Below are 12,867 nucleotides of genomic sequence, written 5' to 3'. Positions count from 1 at the left end.
TTGGGTCTGACCCCTCTTATAGAAGAAGTGCTTTGCTGGGTGGTCACTACTACACTGGCCTGGTCGTGTCAGGGCTCTGGTTTCCCGATGTGTTCGTCAATTTATTATTTTCACTCATCCAACGCCCACCACATGAAGTTATCGGTCATTACCATTATGGCTATAAGCCTCGTTCCTGTTAGGCCGAGCGGTTGCAACAAGAAAGTTACTACCAGGCTGCTGTTGCTGGCAGGGCCGGGCACTTTGGTTTTCGTTGTCCACGGCAAAAGTGAAAATGTCGCCACAAAATCACGGCGTCCTGAAGGCACACACGGAAGTGCAGATCATGGAGCGGCTGGTGTGGTGTTTCCACTTTGAGGTTTCACGCGAGTCGCAATATCGACGTCACGTATAATACAAGACAACTGTGACCGATGGTGACCGACGGAGAACGATACGAAGGATGTGCACGAGAAAAATGGTATCACGTTCACAACGTGAAAATGAATAAAGTCTACCTAACAAAACTTGCTACACGATTGTTAAACGGACACTTCGGGGGAAAAAATCAGCACATCATAATTAGGACTCGCTGGTCACTTGTGTCACGGTCACCTGTACTTATTGCATCTCTCCTGAGGGGGCTTTGTATGAACTGTTGGCCTAATTTGGGAATTTTGTTTTACCTTAAGGGCTCCATTTATTTTTTTGGAATTATCTGGCAGTGCTTTGGATGTTGTGGCTGATCAGTGCTTAGGGACTCTACCTTTCGATTATCGATTGATTTTACGCAAATCTATTGATTTATCACGTTATTTAATACAGTGATATTAAATAACCGTTATATCACGGTTCAGCTATCGCGCCCCCGCTATATCGCAGATTTTTCTGAGGAACATATCTCATTTTATACGTACATTGTACACTACGGTAGACAAAGATACATTACCCAGATGATCTCTTACAAAGCTCGTTATTGGCTGAAAGAGGAGAGTCAACCAATCAGAGCAGGATGTTCATTCTCTTGGGCTCTGATTGGCTGCTGCTAACGTGGTGTAATCTCGCAAGAACAGTGAGTGTGGGTCCCCGGCGCATCTCGGTTCTCTGCATATCGCGTACCTTGCTTGTAGTCCGATTGTTATGAGCAAACGTTTCGGTTTGTTTTAAGCCCCACGATGGCTCCCAAGTGTCCGGCATCTTCTAAGCCTTCTGGTAGAAGTGAGCCCAAGCACCAGAGGAAGACCTTGACCATTCAGGAGAAGGTAAAACTCCTGGATATGCTCCGGGAAGGAAAGCGTTACGTGGACGTCGCTCGCCATTACAAGTTTACATGTGTTTAAAATGTGTGGGAGGGGCATTTTTATTTATACGGTCTTTCTATATCGCGGATTTTCACCTATCGCTGATGGGTCTGGAGCGTAACTTCTGTGATAGGCGGGGGATCACTGTATTCGTCATTTTAATTTGCTCTTCTCTGAACTTCTGAAAACAGAAACTCACAGAACTTTGAGTAAAGGTCACATTTTTCGACTTCTCCTGCGATGTTCAGTTGCAGCCTTTCTTTACATAATCTTGGCGAGACGGAGGAGGTCACTGGCGCACTCCCAAGATGCCAGTCGCGTATTGTGACTCGTTCCAAGTAGCCCACGACCGCGATTTGCTCTGACGAAATCAAAAAACAGGCTCGAGTTGGTCTTTAGTCACAGCGTTGGGCTCTGTGTGTGTGCGTTAAGGGCGCTCAGTCGGTAGTACGGGGTGAGCCAAAAAAGAAATGCTGCATTTCAAACGATTATTCTACAAAAACGCTACAAGATAAAAATCAATTTCATTACGACACAGGAAAGGGGATACAAAATAGATGTTTGTCACTGTGTTTTCAAAATGACATCTTCAAGGGGGTGGCTATCATTAGCGATACACTCTTCGAGACGATCTCTGAACGCTCGCATGACTCGTTCGGCCATTTCACGGCGAATAGCATCCTTGAGGGCTTCAAGGTTTGGAGGTCGGTGTGTGTGTAGACCTTCGACTTCAGAAGAAATCGCATGGAGCGAGATCTGGCGAACGTGAAGGCCACCCGACATCGCCACGCAGGGAGATCAGCTTCACCAGAAACATCTCCCGCAAAACTTGCATGGATCTCCACGCAGGCCGTATGAGCTCCACCACATCCATGTCTTCCAGTTCTCTAGCATTTCAATGTGACGTTCTGAAGTGACGGTGACCGTTGCTCCCCTCTCCTCAAAAACGTAAGGGCCTAAAATGGCAAATTCTGTAACAGCGCATCAAACTGTAACACATGTGCTCGCTGTGAAGTTCACGAGGGTCGGTTTCAACCCAACAGCGAAAGTTTTGCTTATTTAAACAACCATTCAAATGGAAATGGGCCTCAACTCTCTACGGCTCTCCCAGTGAGTTCCTGCACTGCCATCATTTTGGTATCGATGGAAATGAAGGGGGTGGCACGGTGGTGCAGTGGGTAGCGCTGCTGCCTCGCAGTTAGGAGACCCGGGTTCACTTCCCGGGTCCTCCCTGCGTGGAGTTTGCATGTTCTCCCCGTGTCTGTGTGGGTTTCCTCCGGGCGCTCCGGTTTCCTCCCACAGTCCAAAGACATGCAGGTTAGGTGGATTGGCAATTCTAAATTGGCCCTAGTATGTGCTTGGTGTGTGGGTGTGTTTGTGTGTGTCCTGCGGTGGGTTGGCACCCTGCCCGGGATTGTTTCCTGCAGACCCCCGTGTTCGGATTCAGCGGGTTGGAGGATGGATGGATGGATGGAAATGAAGGTCCTCATGCAAAATCAAAGACGTGCTGGAAATGCCGAAGTGCGCGGAATGTCTAGGAGACTGCGAAATGGATGCCCTTACAGTTTGGATACAGAAAGTCCAAGGACAGTCTGGAGATTTCCTGTTCAATGTTGTACCCATCTGTCTAAATTGAGAATCATTTTCCGATTTGGGACGTCACCGTTAGGAGGAATGCGTTCAGAAGGTGTGTTGCGTAGTGATGGTAGATTCGTTGTTTTTGAAGAACACTTGGACAGCAAAAGCAACGGTGTGCACCAGACCAAGTCACGTGGCCCACTGAAAACTACAAGGGATCGCCGATCAAAGGACCACCCCACTCCCCCTGCTGCTTTTACCTCATGCAATGACCTGGAGAAATGGGGTACTTCATTTTGGCTCACCCAGTACAATGCGTAGAAACGCAGCGACGAGAAATAAGAAGCGTGGGAGTTTTGGACCTCACAAACGGAACTCGTCTGTCTGATGTCTCATGTTTTACTTACCGCAATAGAATGGAAAACAAAAAAAGGGGGCAGAGATTGTGGCTGAACTCGCCGTAGCTGATAACCGGCTCCGTCAGGCAGCACGCTATTGGCTGTCAGAAAACGGGGCGGGAATGACTTGTGTGAATAAGCTCTGTCAGTAAATGTGACACGGGCAGCGATTTTCAGTTGTCTGAACTGACGTGGGCCTGGCGAAGAGATCAGTAAACTCTGTTTGGCAAAGCAGAAGTCGTGTAAAAGCGTTTTCATCCATCCATTATCCAACCCGCTACATCCTAACTACAGGGTCATAGGGGTCTACTGGAGCCAATCCCAGCCAACACAGGGTGCAAGGCAGGAAACAAACCCTGGGCAGGGCGCCAGCCCACCGCAGTAAAAGTGTTTTTTATCAGTTAAATAATTACCTGAATAAACAGGTCAATTCCAGTCCAGTTTAGGACCAAATCACAGCACAGAAAACCGCACTGGTTAAAACAGCTCAGTATTAAACCCACAGGCCACATATCTGTCCTCATTGTATTAGACCTGAGCGTGGCATTCAATGCCGTAGACCACTGCATTCCTATGAATCATCTTAGCCAATGGGGGGTCTCTGCAGTAATGTCTTACTTTGGTTTCAGTCTTATTTAACACACAGGAGATGTTTCACTAGTTATGTTGATTGTCGCTTAAGGATCCATGATATTTCATATGGGGTACCACAAGGGCCTGTGCTGGGCCCACCCTTATTCTCAAATCTACAGATACGTGAGTTTACCTCAAAACAGAAGGTGAGCTCCCACAGCAATGCAGACGACACACAGATTTACTGATCTATAGCACCTGATGACCCAGACTCTCCATGCCCTCTGATCCAATGTCTGCCTTGTATTACTGAACGGATGGACTGTCATTGTCTCAAGCTAAATAAAGAAAAAAACAGAAATTTTAGTAGTTTGGGAAAAATGAAAATAGTGAAGACCTTAGAAATAAACTTGACCCCGTGGCACTCAAAGTCAAGGCGGGAGTTAAGAACTTGGGTGTGATCATGGACTCCGATCTAAACTGTACGTCACACATTAACTGGATTAACAGGACAAGAAGTTAGACCTCTTATAACATTGTAAGATGCTGAAAAAGTATGTCACGCTTTTAGTTTTCAGTCGACTAGATTGCTGCAATGCACTCCTAACAGGACGACCCAAGAAAGACATCAACTGGCTACACGGATTTCAGAATGCAGCAGCCAGAATCTTAAGCACCAAAAAGAAAATCAGAGCCCATCACACCAATCTTAGCGTCGTTACACTGGTGACCGGTGTCCTTTAGACCCGATTTTGAAATACAGCTAATGGCAAACAAAGCTCTGAATACTCTAGCAAGCAGCCCTCGTATATTTTGGAGCGTCTGTCCCTTTACATTCCCAGTCGTGACCTCAGATCGTCGAACACTGGTTTGCTTATCATCCTGAGAGCTAAGGAGTGCCGTGGCGGCCTTTTGCTGTTAGGCACCAAAAATTTGGAATACCGATAGACAAACACTAGGCTAATACCGTTTATCAATTTAAAAAAACAATTAAAAACACACCTTTCCTTAATTAATTTCGGTCCAACTTCTAATAGACTTTATACACATTGCAAAAACATACTTCATGGATGTGCTCTGATTATTAACCTCCTTCACTTTTCAATTTTTCCATAAAAAAAAAACTTGCAAAATGTTGCATTGTTTGACTTGAAAAATGACATTTTAATTAAATGTCATCTTTCTACTGTTCTGCCTCCACTCTGCACAGCACTCACAGTACCTCTTGTGTTTTTTCCCCAGTTGATTCAGGGGTCCGTCAGCGGTCTGTTCTGCTCCAACTCGGATCAATGATTGCATGGACTGGGTGTTGGGCAAGGACGTGGGGTCAAGCAGCTAGGGGGCATCTGTTGGTGAAGAAGAATTCACTGATCTTGCTGTGATCTTCGCCGAGTCAATGAAGGCTCTGATCGGGGGTCTCAAGAGACTGAGTGAGGAGTTTGGGCTTGCGAGGGTCCCGATAAAAACCAAAGATCCAAGCCTTTAATGACCTCTTGGGCACATCAGTGTGTCTGTCTGCCGAGAGTATGGACCTCGTCATCGAGAGGTTTACTGACCTCGGCAGTGACATTCATGTGACTCTTCCTATGAAGTCAGTAGACGGATTGGGAGAGCATGGGGAGGGGGTCATGAGGTCGCTGGAAAAGGGTGTGTGGTGGTCCTGATATCTCTGCAAAAGAACGAAGGTCCAAGTCTTTAGAGTCCTGGTGCTCCCTGTTTGCTCTCCAGTGGCCCGAGATGAAGACTGGACTCCTTTGGTGTCTCTTCAGAGAATCCTTGGGTGCTGCTGGTTTGACTTTGTGTTGCTGACCGAGTCCCGAATGAGGCACATGACCTGCATTGCGAGGGAGCGTCAGTTATGGCACTTTGGCCATGGGGCGTGATTACCCGAGGGCGACCCTCATTTTTGAGGACCCGAGTGGCTGAACCATTCCAAGCGGACGCCCATGTAACACCACCAGCGGCAAATAGATGGGTGGGACTGGACCACCTGTCTGCCAACCAGGATCCCGAGTTGTTTCATCGTGTGGTGGGTGCGGCAACATGCTGTACCAGTGCAGGCTCCCCAACCAGACCTTTCTACTGTAAAACGTGCAAAACACAAAGTACAAGCACACTGCACATGTGCGAGTGTCACTTTCCGATTCACATACCGTTTCAATCTCACTGCCTGAAGGCAGATTCACTTCGTCTTAGTTGCTGACGAGAGATGCCATTACGAGGCCAGGAGAAGACGCGTCTACCACTGTTGCCCAGGTAATGCTCGGCCCTACACGCCTATACTGCTACCCGAGTGATGCTTGCCACTCTTACAGCCCGAGTGACGCTTACGTCTTATGTGAGACACGTCTATATCGTTGCTCGAGTGACACTCAGGACTAACGCTAAGGAGGTTCATCCCTACCTTTCTCCATTTTCTTTTCTGCTTTCTCTGTGGTGGCGTTTTATGCCACCACCATCACCTGATCGAAGTCCTGTGCAGCCGCTTGTGAGAGACTCCTCCGACTGTCTACGAGACCCACTGCATCGAACAGACGAATACAAAGATTAAGAAAATCAAAAACAAGACGGACTTTAGCACCTTTATGTTAGGTAGATTGCCTGGTGGCCTTTTGGCCTTGAACCCCTGCAGATTTTGTGTTTCTTTTCTCCAGCACCTCACGCCTGAACTTTTATTTTTCTTCAAAGTCCTCCCTGGCTATCTGACCATAGGACCAAACTCATCTTAATGGACTTAATAATAAACTTAAGATTCTACTACTTGTATGTCTGTGTTATGCAAGGGCATATTTATTTGTTATAAATTATTTTTTACATATTATTACTACCCATCTCCCGTGGCTCTGCCTGCGTAGCAGTCAAACAGGACAAACTTTAACGATCAATAAACAAACAGGTATCGCTAGCTAAGCGGAGGCGAAGTGCACTCCAAAACGCAGAGGTAGAGCGACTCTATCCTGGGTCCGCTGCTCTTCTCAATCTACATGCTTCCGTTAGGTCAGATTATCTCAGGGCACAACGTGAGCTACCACAGCTATGCTGATGACACACAGCTGTATTTATCAATTACACCTGATGACCCCGATTCTCTTGATTCACTAACACAATGTCTTACTTGTATTTCTGAATGGATGAATAGTAACTTTCTCAAGTTAAATAAAGAGAAAACTGAAATCTTAGTGATTGGCAATAATGGATACAATGAGGCTATTAGAAATAAACTCGATGCATTAGGATTAAAAGTCAAAACGGAGGTAAAAAGCTAATAAATGTTGTTGTTGTTGAATGGAGGCTGGCGTGTGAGTGAGGAGGGTCCCGCCCGGCTCCCCACTCCTGAGGTCACGCTTCCCCTTCCCTTCAGCCTACAGTCTCTGTTTCGGATTCGCATGGACATACAAACTATGATACTTAACGTGATGAGAGAAGTCGCAAAATCACCTGGTATGTTCAAGAAAATTCTAGAAAAAAGCCTGATCTAAATCCGTTAAGTAGTTCTCTCGTTCACTTGCTAAGTGGAGGTAAGGAACGTCCCCCCAAACCCCCCCCAACGAGGCTGATATGTGAGTGAGAAATACCCCCCCCCCCCCCCCCCCATTAGTCTCTCTCAGATTTGCACACATCAATCGGCACTGCAAGCGAACTGTGATTCTTAGCACGATGAAAGAAGTCGCAAAATCAACCGGAATGTTCAAGCAAATTCTAGAAGAAACCCCAATCTAAATCCGTAAGGAGGTAAGGAACGCCCCAGAAGACTGGCATATGAGTGATGAGGGCCCCCCCCCCCCTCGGCCCACTGTGTCTCTCTCAGATTCGTGCAAATAAATCGGTTCAGCAAGCGAACTGTGATTCTTAGTGCGATGAGAGAAGTCGCAAAATCAACCAGAATGTTCAAGCAAATTCTAGAAGAAACCCCGATCTAAATCTGTAAGGAGCTAAGGAACATCACCCCCCCACCCGAAGACTGGAATATGAGCGATGAGGGCCCCGCCCCCTCGATCCGCTGTCTCTCTCTCAGATTCGTGCAACTAAATCGGTTCAGCAAGCGAACTGTGATTCTTATTGCGATGAGAGAAGTCGCAAAATCAACCGGAATGTTCAAGCAAATTCTAGAAGAAACCCCGATCTAAATCCGTTACGTAGTTCTCTCGTGAAAAGCCGACAGACAGACAGATGTTGGACTTTATATACAGAGAGATTTAGTTATCTATAACTGTCTTGCTGTTTCTTCTCTTGTAACTCTTATAATGTGTTAAGCACTTTCAGCCACACTGCTATAAAAATAAACATTTTGTTGTTGTTGTAGTAAAGTGGCACCGGCTCAAGACCCCTGCGTTTCTCGTCAACATGTGAATGCCACCTGAAGCTCGATCTCAAGTTTGGACCAATTTTGCATAACCTGTGTGAACAGCTGGGAGAGTTTCAAACTGAATTAGAAGGAAACCCTCAACGTCAGTCACACCTGCCTGGCCGCAATCGAAACAAACAAAGATCTGAACCAGGATTGGCAGCACAGAGGAAGAAGAAGAAGGAGGAGGAAGAGGAGTAGGCGAAGGGAAAAAAAAAGGCAAAATTACACCAGGGCTGCAAAGAGGTGCAAATAGAATTTAATGGTTGCATATAACAGCGAGACCATGCTTCTTTTGTTCATTTATAAAACTCGTAACAGTGGTGGGCTTTGCTTGCTTAGCACTGGCACGTTCCTGCTTCCTAGAGATCAGCGTCGTCGTTCCTCCAATCGAGAAACTCACCCTGCACCTGCCAACGAGGGGGAGACCAGCTTAGTGCTAAATGACAAAAATGAGTTAAAAAAAAAAACGTTAACGGAGACGTACAGTTTGGAATGAGGGGTCCGAAAGAAAGAACCGAAAAAAAGCTGAAATGAACGCCCGCTCGCTCGCTCACTCCGGTGCCTGGCACACCCCCGTTGATTTTGGTATGAAGACGTCGGGCTTCGTCTTTCTTTTCTTTTTGTCTGTAAAATCTCAAGAACGGCTGGTAGCAGATCAAACTACTCGCTGAAGTCTCGAGTGTCCCACGGGCGCGTCGCTACATACGGGATACCCAATAAGGCAAGACAAGACACTCGTGAGAGAGATAAAGGCGCAATGGAGAAGGCTGCCAAGCGAAGACTGAAGTGGAGCCGGCGTAGGGCGATCACGTCTATAAATAAGTATAAATAAAAAGGGCACACGTGCGACAAAAGTATGAAGGATGTGATCAGTGAAGGCGACTACACAGTAATAAATAATAATCAACGTAATAGACATTATCCAAAATGATTCTCAGCCAGCTTTTGCATGCGGTTTGGTATCCTGCAGCATGGAATCAGGGACGAGTGCTTTAACAAGAGAAAGAAAATAAAAAATAATAAAATATACAAACAGGATGGAAATCCACCACGAGGGGCACAGCGGAGGTCAATGAATCCCACCGGCTTGTCTCTGAAAGTAGGCCGCGTTGTGCACCGATTCGGCAAGAAGTGGTCAGGGTTCAAAGACCCCTTGGGGAGAGGATTTAATGAAGGCCGCACTCGTCCCGCTTCTCGAGTTCGTTCTGTGAGCCAACGCTGCACAGGCGCCCCTTGGCTCTCCCCCCCCACCGAAATATCAAAAAAAAAAAAAAAGGCTGACAGAGATTGTGGTTGGGGGGTCCGGTGAGCTTTTTCACAGCTGCAGCTCTAAAGAAACCAAAAGCAGACGACGACAAGAGGAGCCGCCCAGCCGGCCGCGTTCCATTAGTGTGAAGTGTGAAAGCCCCCTGGGGGGGTTGGGGGGGGGGGGGGGGGGGTCCCCGAGCAGCAGTCCCGATGTCGACAAGTCTTTATTACACTGGCTCTGAAGAGAAAGATAAATTAAAAAATAAAAATCCAACCAGTACCAAAAACAGAAATCAGGCACACAATTCCTGGAACTCGGCAGGAACACGGCAAGAGTTTCGGAACCTTTTTTTTTTGTTGTTGTTTTTTTCCTTTTTAAAACAATCGTCGAATGTGATTACTCCGTACAAAGAATAAAAACTGCTGGCTGGCTACATGGAGGGAGGCTGAAGTCATCGGAGCGACTCTCATGAGATAAGCGTGCTTAAATGGTTCAGCGTAAATCCTGAGTAAAAAGTGTGTGTGTGGGGGGGGGGGGGGGGGGGAAGGAAGGAATGGCGATCCCTTCATCCGCCGAGCGGTGCAGCACCTCGGGCCGACGGCCGCCACTGTGCATTCCTTCCTAAAAAAAAAAAACAAAAAAACGACAAAAGAGTTTCTGGAGAGTAAAAACCAAACAAGGCAGGTTATACATTTATGATAAAAGGCATCCAAAATGATGCACATCACGAGCTTTCAGTTTCAGTCCGAACTTCCTCCCGAGTTGCACGTGTGTCGCCTCTGCACACGCCACGTCACGCACTCACACACACACCCATCCCCAAGCACACACAAACACACACGAGACGAGCGAGAAGCAGACACCTCGGGAAAAGCGCACTGAGGCACAGGGCTGTATCTCGTTGTCGATGTCGGGGGGGGAGCGCAGTTCACTTTCATTTCCGTCGTGTCACTTTGGTTCTCACGGGTGGCTTTTTAGCTCCGATTCGTCCCATACCCAATACCCCCCTCCACCCACCTCAAATATCCCATGGAAAGTTAAGCGCACTGCAGCATCACTGCCAAAGGAGGGCGCTGAGCCGTCCTTTTCTTCATTTTTTTTTTTTTTTTTACCCTTTGTGGGTTGAAAGTGCATAGGAGCGGGGACCCCACTCGAGCAGCAAGAATCCCCTCACAGTATTAAGGCCTTTGTTTTGTTTTTGATGTGACGTGAAGTGTGCTCCCGTGTCAGCACAGTGGAAAAAAAAAAAAATAATCGAGCGTGTCTCTCGAGCAACGTCTGTCACTTCTCCTCCGCCTGCTGTCGCTCTTCCTCTTCCGCTTCCTCCTCGATCACCTGGATGTCGTCTGCTGCCTGGACCAGCGCCACCTCCGACTGCTGCTGCTGCTGTTGCTGCTTGCTCAGCTCCGCTTTACTCTTCTCTTCTTTCTCGATGACCTTCTTCCAGATTTTGTGGTTTTCCGTCAAATGATGCATGATGTTGGAGAACATGCGCCGTCTGCCTTTTCTTCTTTCTGCAACATCAATTTGGAAGAGAGGATAGAGAATGAATGTCATTGTCACACCTACAATGGCGGCTGGAAAACAGACAACGTAAGAAATTTGACAAATGAGAGGACACCACACAGTCCATCAAGCCCAATTGTTTAGCTAACGGCTACACTGTCCCAGTGGCTTCTGCTTCATCTACACGTCTCAGTAGTCTGTTGCTTCTCCCTGGCATTAGTACTAAATGCACTTCCCCTTAATCTTCACTGGTATCCATGAGTACCTGAACAATTCTGATTGTGGGGGTCCAGAGCCATAAGTTAGGAAGAAAACCCCAGATTGAGTGCCACACTTTAACTGGACCAGTTTGGAGTTGCCTACTAACCTAACAGACGTGTCTTTGGGAGGTGGGGTGGAAAACCGGATAAGCTGGGAAAAATCCACACAGACACCAAATGGGCGGGATACACGAATATTAGGACAATATGGACGAGAAGAGCAAACTCGCCAATCGTATCAAGCAAAATTCTCCAAATTGGCATTCTAGTTGAGCTCTGAGGGTCCCACAGTCCAACTGTCTACCCCACTAATTGGTCAGTTACGTCCGAGTCCACACTGACATGGATACACGCCTGAACGTCTTCTAAAGGTCTGTCACCCAAACTGAATGCCGAAAATGCATAAATCTTTCTTATTGGGTAGAAGCAGGTCATCAGATAAAGACTGTGGCGCAAACCCGACTTAGTGATAAAAGAAATCGGACTTATTTCTGAGGACAGACGATAAAGTCCAACTACTTATAGCCTGTTTGCTGTTAACCCCGAGCATCACTTCGGCTTGGAATTCTGTGAAAAAAAACGGTGTGACGGGCGACCATGGCCATTACCCGGCTAGGACACCAGATGGATGGAAGGAGCAGGTGAGAGAGCAAGGCACTACCTCCCCCAGGACAACAGAGGGCTGCCCTCCTGGGCGGCTCTGGCACCAGCAGGGATTCCCACCGGGAGTTGGGAGTTTGGCACAACCCTGTTGGGTTCCATGGGGGCCACCAGGGGGAGTTGCAGAGCCGAACTTTGGGCTTTCACCACACCCACCTGGGAGTGACTCCAGGTCTGATTAATGAGCCATCTGGAACACAGGGTCAACATAAAAGGAGCGACCTCACTCCATTCAGAGAGCTAGAGTTGGGATGAAGAAGAAGTAGTAGTAGAAATAGTAGTAGAAGTAGTAGTAGTAGAAGTAGTAGAAGTAGTGGTAGTAGTAGAAATAGTAGTAGAAGTAGTGGCAGAAGTAGTAGTAGAAATAGTAGTAGAAGTAGTGGTAGTAGTAGAAATAGTAGTAGAAGTAGTGGCAGAAGTAGTAGTAGAAATAGTAGTAGAAGTAGAAGTAGTAGTAGAAGTAGTGGTAGAAGTAGAAATAGTAGTAGAAGTAGTGGTAGTAGAAGTAGTAGTAGAAGTAGAAATAGTAGTAGAAGTAGTGGCAGAAGTAATAGAAGTAGAAATAGTAGCAGAAGTAGAAATAGTAGTAGAAGTAGTAGTGGTAGAAGTAGAAATAGTAGTAGAAGTAGTAGTAGTAGAAGTAATAGAAGTAGAAATAGTAGCAGAAGTAGAAATAGTAGTAGAAGTAGTAGTGGTAGAAGTAGTAGTAGAAATAGTAGTGGTAGAAATAGTAATAAAATAAAATAGTAGTAAAAATAGTAGTAGTGCTAGAAATAGTAGTGGTACTGGAAATAGTAGTAGAAGTAGTAGTAGTAGTACTGGAAATAGTAGTAGAAGTGGTAGTAGTAGAAGTAGAAATAGTAGTAGAAGAAGAAATAGTAGTAGAAGTAGTGGTAGTAGTAGAAATAGTAGTAGTACTGGAAATAATAGTAGAAGTAGTAGAAGTAGTAGTAGAAGAAGAAATAGTAGTAGAAGTAGTGGTAGCAGAAGTAGTAGAAGTAGAAGTAGAAATAGT

General features: G+C 46.5%; 2 protein-coding genes across 3 annotated transcripts in view; both read right to left on the bottom strand.

Annotated features, from left to right (window-relative positions):
* Positions 1-12,867, bottom strand: part of LOC114647383 (protein inscuteable homolog) — a 646,645-nt gene that overhangs the window by 440,776 nt on the left and 193,002 nt on the right. The gene's annotated exons all lie outside the window — the stretch shown is intronic.
* Positions 10,613-12,867, bottom strand: part of pde3b (phosphodiesterase 3B) — a 191,248-nt gene continuing 188,993 nt past the window's right edge. For both annotated transcript variants that reach the window (XM_028796080.2, XM_051923409.1), the window contains exon 16: positions 10,613-10,940. In XM_028796080.2, coding sequence (XP_028651913.2) covers positions 10,708-10,940 — 233 coding nt within the window. In that variant the 3' untranslated portion in view covers positions 10,613-10,707. The remainder of the gene's footprint in view (positions 10,941-12,867) is intronic.

This window comes from Erpetoichthys calabaricus, chromosome 2 (genome assembly GCF_900747795.2).
Source record: "Erpetoichthys calabaricus chromosome 2, fErpCal1.3, whole genome shotgun sequence".
Taxonomy (NCBI): Eukaryota; Metazoa; Chordata; class Cladistia; order Polypteriformes; family Polypteridae; genus Erpetoichthys; species Erpetoichthys calabaricus.
Note: the sequence above shows the minus strand (reverse complement) of the source record. Positions and strands in the feature narration are given on the sequence as shown.